Raw genomic sequence first — 14,037 nt, 5'->3', positions numbered from 1 at the left:
TTGGTTGTACGACTGAGAAGAAGAAATTCTGAGAAGATAGTGCTGGACTGAGTGCTAAGTGAAGAACCACAAGGTGAGTACTTGATTATTGGAACTGACCCCAACGGACATGTTGAGAACACAGTGACGGCTACAACAATTGTCATGGAGGATGAGACTTTGGAACCAGAAGTGAAGCTGAAGGATACTTTAGGGTTAGCCAGAGCCCATGGCCTGAGAACTTAATTAGATACAGATCCCAGACTGACTACTTCCTGAAAAGAGGAAGAGATCTAAAAAACATGAGAAACTGTAACGTGATCCCAGGAGAGCAGATAGCAGAGCAACACAGATTGCTTGTCATGGACTTCCAGATGAAAAGGCTACAGGGCAAAAGACAAGTTGTGGAACAAAGGATAAAGTGGTGGAGGCTCACTGATAAGTCTGAAATTTAAGGATAAGGCTCTAAGGAGGTTGGACAATGACCAAACCAATCACAATAATACCAGTGAGGACTGGGGGGGAAATATCCAAACATATTACAGAAAGTGAACAAGTTTCTTCTGTGGGCAACCAACAGGAGGGAAATATCATGGCCAGGAGATGGCAGTGGTCCAGCAATACGCAGGAAGCAGTAAAGAAGAAGGCGGCAAGGTTTCAGCGATGGCAGAAAGTAAGAATGGTGGAAAGTTATGAGGAATACACTCTGGTAAAGAAAACGCCGAGAACCGTGAATGTGGAAGCTAAGGATCAGGCATTTAAAGCCTCATACACAAGTCTATTAACGGAGGAAGGGGAAAAAGGAATCTATAGATTAGCCAAGATTAGGCAGATAAGCACAGAGGACTTGGGAGTTGTGAAGTGTCAACTGTGAGAACGGAAGAGTGCTGATGGAAGATGGGGAAATCAGTACGTGGTGACCATGGTTCTTTGAGAAACTGTTCAATGGGGAGAATATGAAGAAACCGTTGAGGGAAGTACGCACAAGCAACAACCTTACAAGACCTATCCCCATGGCGGAAAATTTAGCTAAATCTAACCCTGTAGCTGGAAGCACGCTTCCCAGCACGGTTACACAGCCACATGCAAGCTCTGCTTGAACTAGCATGCTAAAAATAACAGCCTAGCCAGGGCAGCACTGGCGGCAGCTTGGGCTAGTCACCCACGTACGTACCCACCGGGACCCCCTGGGTCTGTACTCAGGTGGCTAGCCCGAGCCACTGCCCATGCTACTGCAGCCATAGTGCTCCTTTAGCATGCTAGCTTGAGCAGAGTTAACATGTGACTGTTTTACCCATGCTGGGAAGCCCGATTCCAGCTTCAGACAATGCTAGAGGTGATGAAACGTGGGAAGGGAGTGGGACCCAATGGTGGACCAGTCCAGGCATTTAAAGCATTAGGCCATGGGGGAGTGGGGATGACCACAAACTTTTTTTCAATTTAATTTTCCATATTGAAAACATGCCTGATGTGTGAAGGAAGAGCACATTGGTCCCTGCCATTGAGTATATGATAAGGAGATGTGCAAGAATGTAGTAATTACCGACCCATCAACTAAAGTTGCCAACTTTCTAATTGCACAAAACCGAACACACTTGCCCCACCCACTGGCCTGCCCCTGCCCCGAGGACCCACCCCTGCTCACTCCATCCCCCCTCCCTCAGTCGCTCACTCTCCACCACCCTAACTCACTCGCTCATTTTCACTGGCCTGAGGCAGAGGGTAGTGGTGGGGCAGGGGGTGCGGGCTTTGGCTGGAGGTGCAGCCTCTAGGGTGGGGCTGGGGATGAGGGGATTGGGGTGCAGGAGGGGGCTCCGGGCTGGGGCTGATGGGTTCAGCAGGTGGGAGGGGCTCTCAAGCTGAGGCATGGGGTTGGGATGCAGGAGGAGGTGAGGGCTTTGGCTGGTGGTGCAGGCTCTGGGTGGGGCCAGGGATGAGGAGTTTGGGGTGTAGGAGGGGGCTCCAGGCTGGGACAGGGAGTTGGGGGGTTTCTAAGCTGGGACAGGGGGTTGGGGCGCAGGAGGGGGTGAGGCCTCCAGGAGGGATTTGGGGTGAGGGAGTGGGCTCAGGGCAGGGGTTGGAGTGCAGGAGGGGGTGAGAGGTGTGGGCTCCAGGTGGTGCTCATCTCGGGCTGCTCCCATAAGCACCGGCATGTCCCTTGGCTCCTAGGTGGGGGCGTGGCCAGGCGACTCTGCTTGGTGCGTGTTGCCTCCACCTGCAGGCGCCGCTGCTCCTCTCCCTAGGAGCTGAGGGACATGTTGCCGCTTCCGGGGAGCCGCATGGAGCTGGGTAGGGAACCTGCCAGCCCTGCGCCAACCACACTTTTAATGGCCCGGTCAGCAGTACTGACCAGAGCTGCCAGGGTCCCTTTTTGACCTGGCGTTCCGGTCAAAAACCAGACACCTGGCAACTGTACCATCAACTTAATGAATCACACGATGAAATGACTGGAAAGAATTATGGAGAAAAACTTCAGGAGGAGTTGGAGTATCAAGCAGGTGACCACCAATTCAGGTTTATGCCAGGAAGGTCAACGATGAATGCAATGTTTGCAGCCTGAACATTGCAGGAAATACACAGGGAGAGATGCAAGAAACTTCCCTTATTGTCTGTGGATTTAGAGAAGGCCTATGACAGAATTCCTAGAGAATTGTTATGGTGATGCCTGCGGCCACTCAATCTTCTGGAGACATATGTTCAGACTGTCATGGACATGTAGGAGGGTAGCACAACAGTAGAGAGAACAGAAGAAACTGCACCGACAGTGAGTCATTCCCTGGGAGGGTGGGTCTACATCAAGGATCAGCCTTAAGCCCATTCCTGTTTGTGACTATGGTGGACACCTTGACTCAGTAGATTAGGGGAGATGCTCCATGGAGCATGCTTTTCACCAATGACATTAGATTGTGCCATGAAGATAAATCTGAACCGAAAAGGGACTGAGAACTACGGAGGGCTGCATTAGATGAAAATAGCTTATGGGTCGGCCAACAAAAGACTAAATATATGCAACGCTCCATTGAGAGGGACAACGAGAAGCCAGTAAAACAGGGTGGTATTCAGTTCATGTCTGTGCAACAACTTCCATAGCTCGTTCAGTGTTGAGTGATGAATGTGGATGTTAGGAGTCGTGTGATGAGTCCTTGTTGAAATGGAGGGGCTTCACGGGAATTCTATGCTTTAAGAATATGCCAAGTAAACTAAAGAGCAAAGTGATAAATTCATGATTAGGCCAGCCATGATGTATGGATCAGAAGGCTGGCCTGTGAGAAAGAGAGAACAATCACTGCACACTGCTGAAATGAGAACCCTGGGTAAGATGAGAGCTGATAGGCTATGCAATGAAATGGTATGAGCCATGATGCAGGTAGCCCCCATCATGAAAAAGCTGAGGGAGTATCACCTGATATGGTTGGTCATGTGAGATGACAAGATATGGGATAGGATGGCCAGAGAGTACCAGAGCTAATAATCGTGGGACAAAGACCACAAGGAAGACTTAGAAAATGGTGGTTTGAGATGCTGAAGGAGGACATGGAAAAGGTTGGTGTCAACTTGGAATACCCACTGGACAAGAATGCTTGGAGACCAAGAATGAGAGCCACCGACCCTGATGGATGGGACATGATGAAGGCAAGGAAGCAGCAGCATATAACAATTTGCATTCAGCCACTTCATTGCTGTGAGACAGCCTGCAAGAAAGGCCGAGGGGCAAGTTTTGAAATGATAACTAGCTCCTTTCATCAGTAGATCTTAAAGCACATGACAAAGGAGGCCAGTATGGGGAAACTGAGGCACAGAGAGGCAAAGTGACTTGTCCAACATCAACCACCAGGTCAGAGCCAGAAATAGAAACCAGATCTCTTGAGTTCCTAGTCTAGTGCACTATCCACTAAACCCCACTGCCTCCCAATGAGCTCTATTTCTATTTAGCCTCCTAAATGTAGCAACCAGGTTTTGCTTAGCAGCCATCGGCTTCGAGAGCAGGATGAAATCAGTGGCATTGCTTTGCCCCGTTGCGATTGGTCTCTCTGAGTTCACAGCTTTGGCAGGAGAAAGGACAACAAAGATGGCAGCAAAAATTAGCAAGGCCATAAAATATAAGCCTGATGCTCCAAAACCAACAGACTATCAGAACTTGGCGGGAGAGAAAGCATTCCGTCTTTCTGTCTGATGCACAGTTACCATCCGTGAAAGGTCACCATTCACCAGCAGCCGCCGTGCTGTGGTATTTGAGATTGAACCTGTCAACTATTTAGACATATGCTCTTCAGGGCAGGGACCATCAAGAATAGAGCTGAGCAAATACTGATTTTCCAGTTTGATGGACAAACTGAAAAATAAAACAAAAATCACTTCCTTTCAAGCCAAAAATGAAATTTTCTTGGGTTTTCTTACCAGCACAAAACAAAAATGAACAAAATTCATTTCAGGTTGAATGAAATGTTTCATTTGACCCAAAACAAATTTTTGTTGTTGTTTTTTTATTCTGTTTCGTTACTTTTTGGGTGCTTTTTACCCTTTTTTAAAAAAAATTAAACAAATGGAGTGAAATTTAGAAATGAATCATGTTGAAATGAAAAGTCAAAACATTTTGTTTCAAAAATGTCTAAATGAACCATTTTAATTCTGTCGAGGGGGGAGGAGGTTTCCCCTATTTTTTTATTCGTCCGAAACTATTCGTCAAATTCAACTAGAATTCCCAAATAGTTTCATTTGGGGGCAACTTTATTATTTGACCAAAAATAATTGCCCCATTCTAGTCACACCTGTAGGTCAGTAAAACATGTAACACAGTGGGTTCCCGATCTCAGCTGAGGCTCCCAAATGCTAGCGTAATACAAGTGCTAATAAAGACATGGGATACCGCTGTTCCCCCATACGAAGAGTAGGAAATAACTGAGGGACCTTAGGTCCCATTGTGTGGTTACTGTTGACCAAGCTGATTTTGTCAATTCAGAATTAGACTGGCTGCTGTCTCCGGGACCCCAACCAGACCCCCTTTCTCTTGGCTGTAGAAATTCCTATTCCCAGTGAATGATTGGACCGGGTAGCTCACTTCTGCCTGAGTGGCACTTTGCATCTGCGACAGTCACACATAAAACACAGACTGGCTTTTTATTCCCACTTGTAATGGATTCTGCATGCGTCCTGCATCATCTCCGACCCTGCTCCCATGGAGGTCAATCGGAGTTTTGCCACCAGTTTCAAAGAGAACACATGGTGTTTCTTTGTGTACTTGCGTTGTTTTGACTAAAGGATGTTTATGGGAATATGCGCCTTTTCCAGACATATTGCCTAGCTTGCGCTTTTAGCACCTCAAGCTAAACAAACAGCAGAAGATCATCTGTCTAGACAGCTGGGCAACACAGCCTCTTCTATCCCAATTGCTGACATGCTCGGAGCTGTAATGTGGCTACCGTAGGAAAGCAATGCAGCTCCTTGCCAGGGTGCCTTTCCTTCATAACATTATTCATAAATTATGAGGTGTGAGAACCCTGGTTATGGTAGTAAACAAGATCTATACGGAGTGAGAAATATCGAACAGAGCGTCACTCTTCGTTAGCTCTGCCCTCTGCTCTACGGATTAGCGCCCAAACGCTGTGCTTTCAGGCTCCTGGGATCAAGCCCATCCAGCCATGAGGCCGGTGGGTCATCTTCTCAGCGCCCATGCCCAGAGGCCTGTAGACCCCTTAGCAGAGTCCAAATAAACACATATGGGGATGTTACAAAACTAAGGCAACCCTGCCCTGCTAGAACAGAGCTGGGCACTGTTAGAATATTCCCACTCACTGAGGAATAGCTCATTTATTTCAGCGCTTCCCCGGCTGACGTGTGCCCATGTTCCCAATGAGGAGAGGAACTCCCAGTTTACATTTCCTGCCTTGGTTGGGGTTGCCCTGGCCCAGGACCATCTTGCAGTATGGAGCATCTGTTAAATGCAAAGCCGTCGAGGCATTTCGTACAGCAACGTTCCCAAACAGGAAAGAGCTGGGCCAGAGAAACTGAAGGCTTCCAGTGTCAGGGGATCAAGACACAGTGTGCCAGGGCCTGAGAGCAGAAGAAGACTTGATGGGTTTATGAGACTGTAAAGTGCAAGGGAGGAAATATTTTCCACCCCACTCTGGGTGTTTTCTTGCCAGACTCCAGAGCAGCAGTGATATTTTAATGCTTGGGCAAACAGATGAAAAGTTTTTTCCAAGGCTTCCTGAAACCAAGAAGGCCACAGAATCTGTCGGGAGGTGCTGAAGGCAGCACATTATTTATCATTATTATTATTATTAAATAATACTCTTAGCTAAATGTTACAAAGGGTTTAGGGACTTGAAGATGCAGGCAGGTACCCTAGTGGGATGGTCAAAAGTTCCTAAGCAGGTTAGGTGCCTATTGGGTTGGGTCCCTAAGGTGTTTAGGCCCTTTACTAAATCCCATTAGGTGAGTATCTGCATCTCTAGGCAATTAAATACCTTTGTAAGTCTGGCCCTATGTTCCCTTGGCCATGGCCTCTGCAACCAGCAATGGTTGCTTCTTGCATTGTGCAGCTACCCCCATCCACAACCTCCCCCACCCCACTGCCCTCACGTGGAGGAGCCCATCTCTGCAGATCTAGCCCTAGGGGCTTGCCTGAAAAGTTTCCCCGAGACCTACAAGGCAGGAAACGTGGGCTGTGGTGAGATGCTCCCAAGCAGGGGTGCTGAGAACCCCCACAAGGGATCCAAGCCAGGGTGTGCAGCCACGGCAGCCCCTCAGCTGGTGCTGTGCATTGTGGTGGTGCAATGGGAGAACTCACCCTGGTTTTGGTGTTTCCATAGCTAAGGATTAGCAGTAATCAACTGGGTTATTTGGGGCCAGATGCCATTGATATGTGAGGGGCAATGGAGAAAAGCAGGTCTTGGATTAGACCACAGGCACCTGATTCTTACACCAGGAATAGACCTGGCCCTCAGGGTGCGAACATAGAGACTACAGCTGCATTCTATCACACACACACACACACACCCGCCCCCCATACACACAAACACACTCCCTCTCAGCTGCTGCTCCAGCCAGCACGGGAGTCTCTTTCTGCTCCTCCAAGACAGCCCACGAGTTGTGGTTAGGGTGCAGTTGCAGAGGAGCACACAGCAAGCCAGACTCGGAGGTTATTTACACCTGTGTGCAACCAAGACCGATCCAACCAGCTTCATATTTACAGTGGCCCAGCTGAGATCAGAACCAACTGGCTCACGGAGTTGCCCAACTTCAAAACCCGCAAAGGTTTCCGTTGGCAAAATTCAGCAGGACCAACTCCAAATGGTCAAAAATGGGGAGCCGGGCCCCAAAACATTGTGAGATTTTAAATAAATAAACAAACTTTGGGATCTTTGTCTTTACCTTCCAGTTTGAGTCTTTAGGTTACTATCGTTATTAATGCGTATTACAGTAGCACATAGGCATGGGTCAAGACCCCACCATATTTAGATGGTCAGCTCTTTGGGCAGGGACCACCTTTTGTATCATCCTGCCCCAGGACTAGGGCACCTAGATGCTCCAGGCGTACAACAATAACACTTGTGCTAGGTGCTGTACAAAGGCAGAACAAAAAGACGGACCCAGCCCCATGGAGCTGACACTCCTGGGTCACATTTTCAGGCTTTTCTCTGCTACCAAGAGGGCTAGGAACATCCACTTTCTTTTTAAGGCAAGCTGAGATGCCCATGTAATCGCATGATTCTGGGACCTGGGGCTTTAATTAAAACATCAAATATTGTGAGACTCGTTTTTAAAATGGTGAGGGGCTGGCTTCCCTGCCAACCCAACAGTGTTCTCCAGGGGCATGCACCCTCTACCCGCAACACAAAGGGCAAGCAAGACCGCAACATCCCTTTTAATTGTGCAGGTTGATCTCACAAACACAGGCAGTGGGAGAGGGTTCGAAGAGCCACGAGAATGATTAAAGAGTTGGAGAACCTGCCTTATGATGAGAGACTCAAGGAGTTCAATCTATTTCGCTTAACAAAGAGAAGGTTCAGGGGTGATTTGATCAGTCTGTGAGTACCTACATGGTGAGAAAATATTTAATAACAGGCTCTTCAGTCTAACAGACAAAGGTCTAAAACGTCCAATGGCTGGAAGTTGAAGCTAGATAAATTCAGACTCGAAATAAGATGTAAATTTTTAAGAGTAATGATAACTTACCAAGGATCATGGTGTGGTTCTCCAACATGGGCGACTGCTAAATCAAGACAGGATGTTTTTCTAGAAGATCTGCTCTAGTTCAAACAGGAATTAACTCAGGGCAGGTCTGTGGCCTGTTCTAAGCAGGAGGTCGGACTGGATGATCACAGTGCTCCCTTCTGGCCTTGTAACCTTTGAAAAGCTCCCGGCACCGGCCTGGCACTGACCTTGTGTCCCTGCAGTGTTCTGTTCTGAGCTCATTTTCCCTTTTTCCTTTTCCTGCCTAGATGACCTGGACATGGACGACTTCCAGCTGGAGTTTGAGGAGTCAAAGTTGCACCCCACCATCCAGTGCACACCCAGCCCTGGTGAGCAGCAAGCTGAGGGGAGACCCCTCCTCTAAAGCACAGAAATAAGACTCGAGGCTCTTCTAATGCAGCTGACTCCCACGTCCTTCCCCCTACATCCCACCATTCACTACATGCACACGTAGACCAGAATCCAGGCTGGGTCCTGGGGGCAGCAGTGGGATTCCTCTTCCCCAGGCTGAAGCCATGGAGCTAGTGCCCTCCCAGGTGGAGAGGGAGGACTCATGGCAGCCCCATCCTTCTACAGAGCTCTTCCCACTTCCAGCCTTTCCCTGCACTAGGGCCCATGCCTAGGAAGGCTGTATGTTCTAGCAGAAGAGGGGACTGGATTGGCCCCATCACACACTAGCATAGGAAACTGCAGGCCAAACCACCTACCCTGGTACCACACAGAGCAGCCAGTGCTTCACATGTTCACCCAAGGCTCCCGCACATGTGGGTTGCTTTGCAGAAGCTAGTCTTGAACTTCCAGGGGGAAATTCCTTCCCAGCCCCAAATATGGTGATCAGTTAGACCCTGAGCATGTGGGCAAGACCCACCAGGCAGACACCTGGGAAAGAATCCTCTGTAGTAACTCAGTGTCCCGTCTCTGGCTGGTGGAGATATTTGCTGCTAGCCATCGCAGACCGGCTCCATGCCATTGTAGACAGTCTCATCACACCATCCCTTCCATAAACTTATGAATTCAGAGTAAAGGGCTGACATTCAAGCCACACATCCCAGGCCATGCACACAGATGCCAGCACAGCCCTCCCCGCTTCTGCACTCCCTGACCTGCTCAGCAATGTTCACCTCCTCCTTATACACAGTGTGCTCTTATCCACTGGGCAGCACCAGAGCCCCTTAGACAGCTGGGGGGAGAGGACATTGGGGCAGACCTCAGGGGTAACACTGGAAGCACAGGGCCCTTGGAACGTCTCCTGGGTCAGAGGTGCCCTCGAGCAGGTCTAGGGCATTTGTTCTGACCCACTTCTGCTTGGTAGCGCTGAACAGGAGTGGGACCGGCTGGGTCAAGCCCTGGCTGGGATCAGGCCGACGTGCTGTATCAGCGACGCGACAGTAGGGTCGATGATGTTGGGCCTCGTTTCCTTGCAGGTCCCTTCAAGCCTTGCAATCAGTTGTTTGAGAGCTGGATCATCCGCCTGGGGGTCTGGGCCATCGCGCTGGTCTCAGTGCTCTGCAATGGGCTGGTCAGCCTGGCCGTCTTCGCCTCGCCCAGCTACCTCTCGCCAGTCAAGTTCGTCATCGGCTCCATAGCCGGGGCCAATATGCTGACGGGCGTCTACTGCAGCATGCTGGCTGTCGTCGATGCCCTGACCTACGGACAGTTTGCCAAGTATGGGGCCAGGTGGGAGACGGGGGCGGGCTGCAGGGCCACGGGCTTCCTGTCCGTCTTCGCCTCAGAGGCTGCCATCCTCCTGCTGACGCTGGCCACCGTGCAGTGCAGCGTTTCAGTCTCCTGCTTCCGGCTGCGTGGGAAGTCACCTTCCTTCATTAGCGTCAAAGCCGCCACGCTGGGCTGCCTGATGCTATCCTGTGCAGCGGCAGCCTTGCCACTCTTCTCCGTGGGGGAGTATGGTGCGTCCCCGCTCTGCCTCCCGTCCCCCGTCCCCGACGGGGAATCCTCCACCCTGGGCTTCATGGTGGCCCTGGTGATGGGGAACACCCTCTGCTTCCTGATCATCACGGGCACCTACATCCGGCTCTACTGCAGCCTGCTGAAAGGGGAGTTCGACACCCTCTGGGACTGTGCCATGATCAAGCATGTGGCCTGGCTGATCTTCACCAACTGTCTCCTCTACTGCCCAGTAGCCTTCCTCACCTTCTCCTCCATGCTCAACCTCTTCCTCATCACCCCAGAGGTCATCAAGTCGGTCCTGCTGGTGGTGCTGCCCTTACCTGCCTGCTTGAACCCCCTGCTTTATCTGCTCTTCAACCCCCACTTCCGAGACGACCTGCGCCTGCTTCGGCACAGGGGCCAGACCAAGGGCAGCTGCCCCCAGTCGTACGCCTCAGATGACACGGAGAAGAGCTCATACGACTCCACCCAGGCTCTAGTGACCTTCTCGGATGCCGATCACATATTTGAGGTGCCCGACGCCTTGGGTGTGCACCCGGTCCTGGATGCCTACAGCTTCCCCTCGGTGACGCTCATCCCCTGCCAGCAGAGGATGGGTGCCAAGGGGCAAGAGAGTGGCTACTCTGCCCGCCACCCCTGCCTGACCGACGACGAGCTGCTGATTTCCTCGGAAAGCAGGGATCCAGCCAGCAGCGGCCTCCGGGTCAGCTTCTTCCCCTCTCTGCCCGCACCGTCCTTCACGTCTCACTTATAAACACCCCGCAACCGGCCACGCAAGCAGCCCCTCATCAAATGAGCCAAACAAGAGCTCCCCCAGCCTTGGGGGGACGAGACGCAGGCTGATCTATGTCAGGCATCGACATGCCCCCATCGCATCCTCACTCTGGGCAACAGGCAGAGCAATGCCTGGCAGCGCAGCCTAGTCGCCATCCCAAGGGCTCAGGGCTTTCGTGGCAGGATACAAGTGCACGAACGCACAAAGAAACACTGTGTCCCCTCTGCCCCTGCATAACAGGGGACCCCCTGAGCCCAGAAAGAGAGCGAGAGAGACTCCCCATCCTGGGATTTCCCTAGACAGACTCCTAGCATACCAAGTCACAGAGCAGGAAGGACCTGCAGGTAAGGAACCAAAATGCTTCTAGTCCAGGGAGATTCCTCCCCCCCACAAGGGAGTGACCCCCTAGCCTCTGTGGTGGAGCCGGAGCTCTTGCCAAGCTTGCTGCCCTCTGACCCTACAAGCTGTGATGCTGGCCCACACTTAGTCCTGCTGGTCGCGTGTCCTGGAAGAGGATGGGCGAGGGAGTGGAGCAGGTGGGAGTGAAGTGGCACCAGGCAGCACCCACAGCAGTGGCAGCAAAAACCCATTGCAACCCCACGGCAGGTGGGAGAATCCTCAGGCTTCGCACCTCGCAGGACACTTTACAGACACCCTCCGGTGAGCGCCGCCGTGCCCTGGGAGGGAAGTCAGAACTCTGCCTTCCCCGTTACGCAGCTGGGGAAACCAAGGGAGGGGATGAAGGGCAACGTTTTCAAAAGCGGCCATTAATTTGGGGCCTCACATTTGCCTTTCTCCAGGGCCTACTAGAGGAGACAACCACCCTTCCACAGTGCCAGCCTTCCAGCGGCACTCTCACAGCCCTTTGACCCCTTCCCACTGGAACTAATAACGAATAGGGCCGTCTGCTCCCCTGCCAGGCGGGATCTGCAGGCAAGTAGCTGACCCGTCACAGGCATGGCTGAGCCCGACTCCCTTTAAAGGGCTGGGACAGCTTTGTGATTGCTTACTCTAGCGTCCAGATCCTCAAAGGCACGTAGGCAGCTAACTCTCATTGGTCTCAATGGGCAGTAGGCCCCCTAAATACATTTGAGGCTCTGGGCCTCCGTGCTTCTATGGATAAACCCTTCCAGATCTTTTTTCCCCAGTTCTTTATTAGCCAAAATATGCATCCTCTCCCACTCTCCGGGCTGCCTGCCATTTGTTCTCCTGAATCAGTGTTAACATGATCAGCCACCATGCTCTGGGATATTGTCTTACTGGAGGTGTTAGTCTACGTCAAGCACAGTCTGCTTTTAAAGGACACCAGATTAATATCATTCTGATCATTTATTTTTAACATTAATTCTACCCTATATCAAATACAAACCATGGACACATCCATCTGTCACATGCCTGTACTAAGAGAAACTCTGAATTGGATGTAATGCCTTTAATACACCATGTATATGTTATTGTATGTATATATGATGCCATATATAATATCCAGCATGCGTGCGTGTGTATATTATGTGTATATTTATATATAACCAGTTTCCCTGCCCTGCTGACCATTCCTTCACCCTGTTTGTGTATATGAACTGTAAAGCATCCTGTATGAAAGACGCTATAGAAAAATAAATTGTAATTTTAAAATAAGTTTAAAGTGCTGCAGTTTTCCCACAGAACAGGGTTAAAAAACCATGACTGGTTGGTTAGGTATCATTAACATTAGCATCTCAGCAAATAAGCTTTTGGGGGTACAGAAGAGAAGGCAAAACCAACACCGTCTGAGACAGAACCCTTTGGACTTGGCCAACTCCATTTTGCGTCTGTGATATGGATGTAATATAGACAAGGCCCGAGAGCCAAACTGGGCTCACTCTGTGCATCTAATAAAGCTTCTGCATTCTGTAACACAGGCAAGCCCTGAAGTGAGTGAGGCTGGCAGTAGGAAAAAAACATCCTGCCAGCCTCACTCACTGAACCTATTTGCTCTGGATTCATTGACGCAGAGATCCCCAAGGCAGTTGAGAGTAGAACCACCTTTTAATTGTTCAGTAGGACTTCGTGCATGAGCAAGCACTCAAGTGAGGGGAGGTAACTGACTTCCACACATTCGTGTCACTCACTACCTCAGAATTGGTGCAGGCTGGGCTGTGCCCTGTCCCCCACCTTCAGTCCCTACTGGAGAAGCAAACTCCTGTTGAGCTGTGTAGAAAATATTTGGATGCAACTATTACTAGTACTCTGTTTGGGGGTGAGGGGAAGGGGGTCACTGAAGCAAAGGCTTTAGGCCCCCTGCTGCCTATACTCCGAGCCTGCATGGAGGGGCTGGAGGGGCTCCCTGCAGCTTCTGGGAGAGCAAAGGCCTAAGAATTTAACATGTTCAAGTCCCAATTTCACTGCTGAGTTTCAGGTAGACAAAGACATGAAGGTTAGGCCTAGAAGTTAACAGACTAGTTCCAGGCAACTGTTCTCTTTTAAAAATCAAATCTCATTCAACTCTCTCCTCAGAGGGTAAGTTGACTTTGAAGGCCCTGCCCAACCTCTCCTCCGCCACTCACTCCATTCCTCCATGTGCCTGTCACTGCCTCATCTCTTTGCACTCAGCCCCAGCTGCTGCAAGCACCCCTCCTTTCTCCATCGAGCTCCCATTCATTTCAACAGGAGGGGTTGCAGAATTAGGCCCATGGATTCACATTTCCCTTCATGCTGCCCCTGTGCATGAAACAGCCTTCCACCTCTTCTGTCCTTCCGTGCATACTCTCCTCCCCCAGATTCTCTCTGTCCTGTGTTGCCAGAGAAGGGAACCTGTTTTCTCTGGGGTGGGTGAAGCGCTAGGTCGAGTTACAGAATTAGCATACAGAAACAACATTCCGCACTTACTAGCCTTTTTGTTCTGTGTTTGTACAGTGCCTAGCACAGTGAGTTTTGCTCCATGACTAGGGCTCCTGGAAATTATGGTAATACAGAAACAATAGCACAAAGACACAAGAATTGCACATTCATCCACTTCAGAGAAACCCCCTTGTGGGCAATGACACTATAATGAAGCATCTTGTACAGTGGTCCCTAAACTTTTTGGGAGCTGGGGATACAGCTCCCGTGGAGGGGGAAGAGGGCACAGACGGGTAAGGGGGCCACAGCTGGGGGCAAGGCTAAGGCTGGGGGCAGGGCCAGGAGCGGAGTTGCAGCCA

The 14,037-nt window shown here is 50.5% G+C and overlaps 1 protein-coding gene across 1 annotated transcript in view; it reads left to right on the top strand.

Annotated features, from left to right (window-relative positions):
- Nucleotides 1-10,837, top strand: part of LGR6 (leucine rich repeat containing G protein-coupled receptor 6) — a 202,899-nt gene extending 192,062 nt beyond the window's left edge. The window contains exons 17-18 of the mRNA XM_077839300.1: nucleotides 8,424-8,504; nucleotides 9,600-10,837. Of these exons, the coding sequence (XP_077695426.1) occupies nucleotides 8,424-8,504; nucleotides 9,600-10,837 (1,319 nt within the window). The remainder of the gene's footprint in view (nucleotides 1-8,423; nucleotides 8,505-9,599) is intronic.
- Nucleotides 10,838-14,037: the final 3,200 nt, after the last annotated feature.

This window comes from Eretmochelys imbricata, chromosome 21 (assembly GCF_965152235.1).
Source record: "Eretmochelys imbricata isolate rEreImb1 chromosome 21, rEreImb1.hap1, whole genome shotgun sequence".
Lineage (NCBI taxonomy): Eukaryota > Metazoa > Chordata > Testudines > Cheloniidae > Eretmochelys > Eretmochelys imbricata.
Note: the sequence above shows the minus strand (reverse complement) of the source record. Positions and strands in the feature narration are given on the sequence as shown.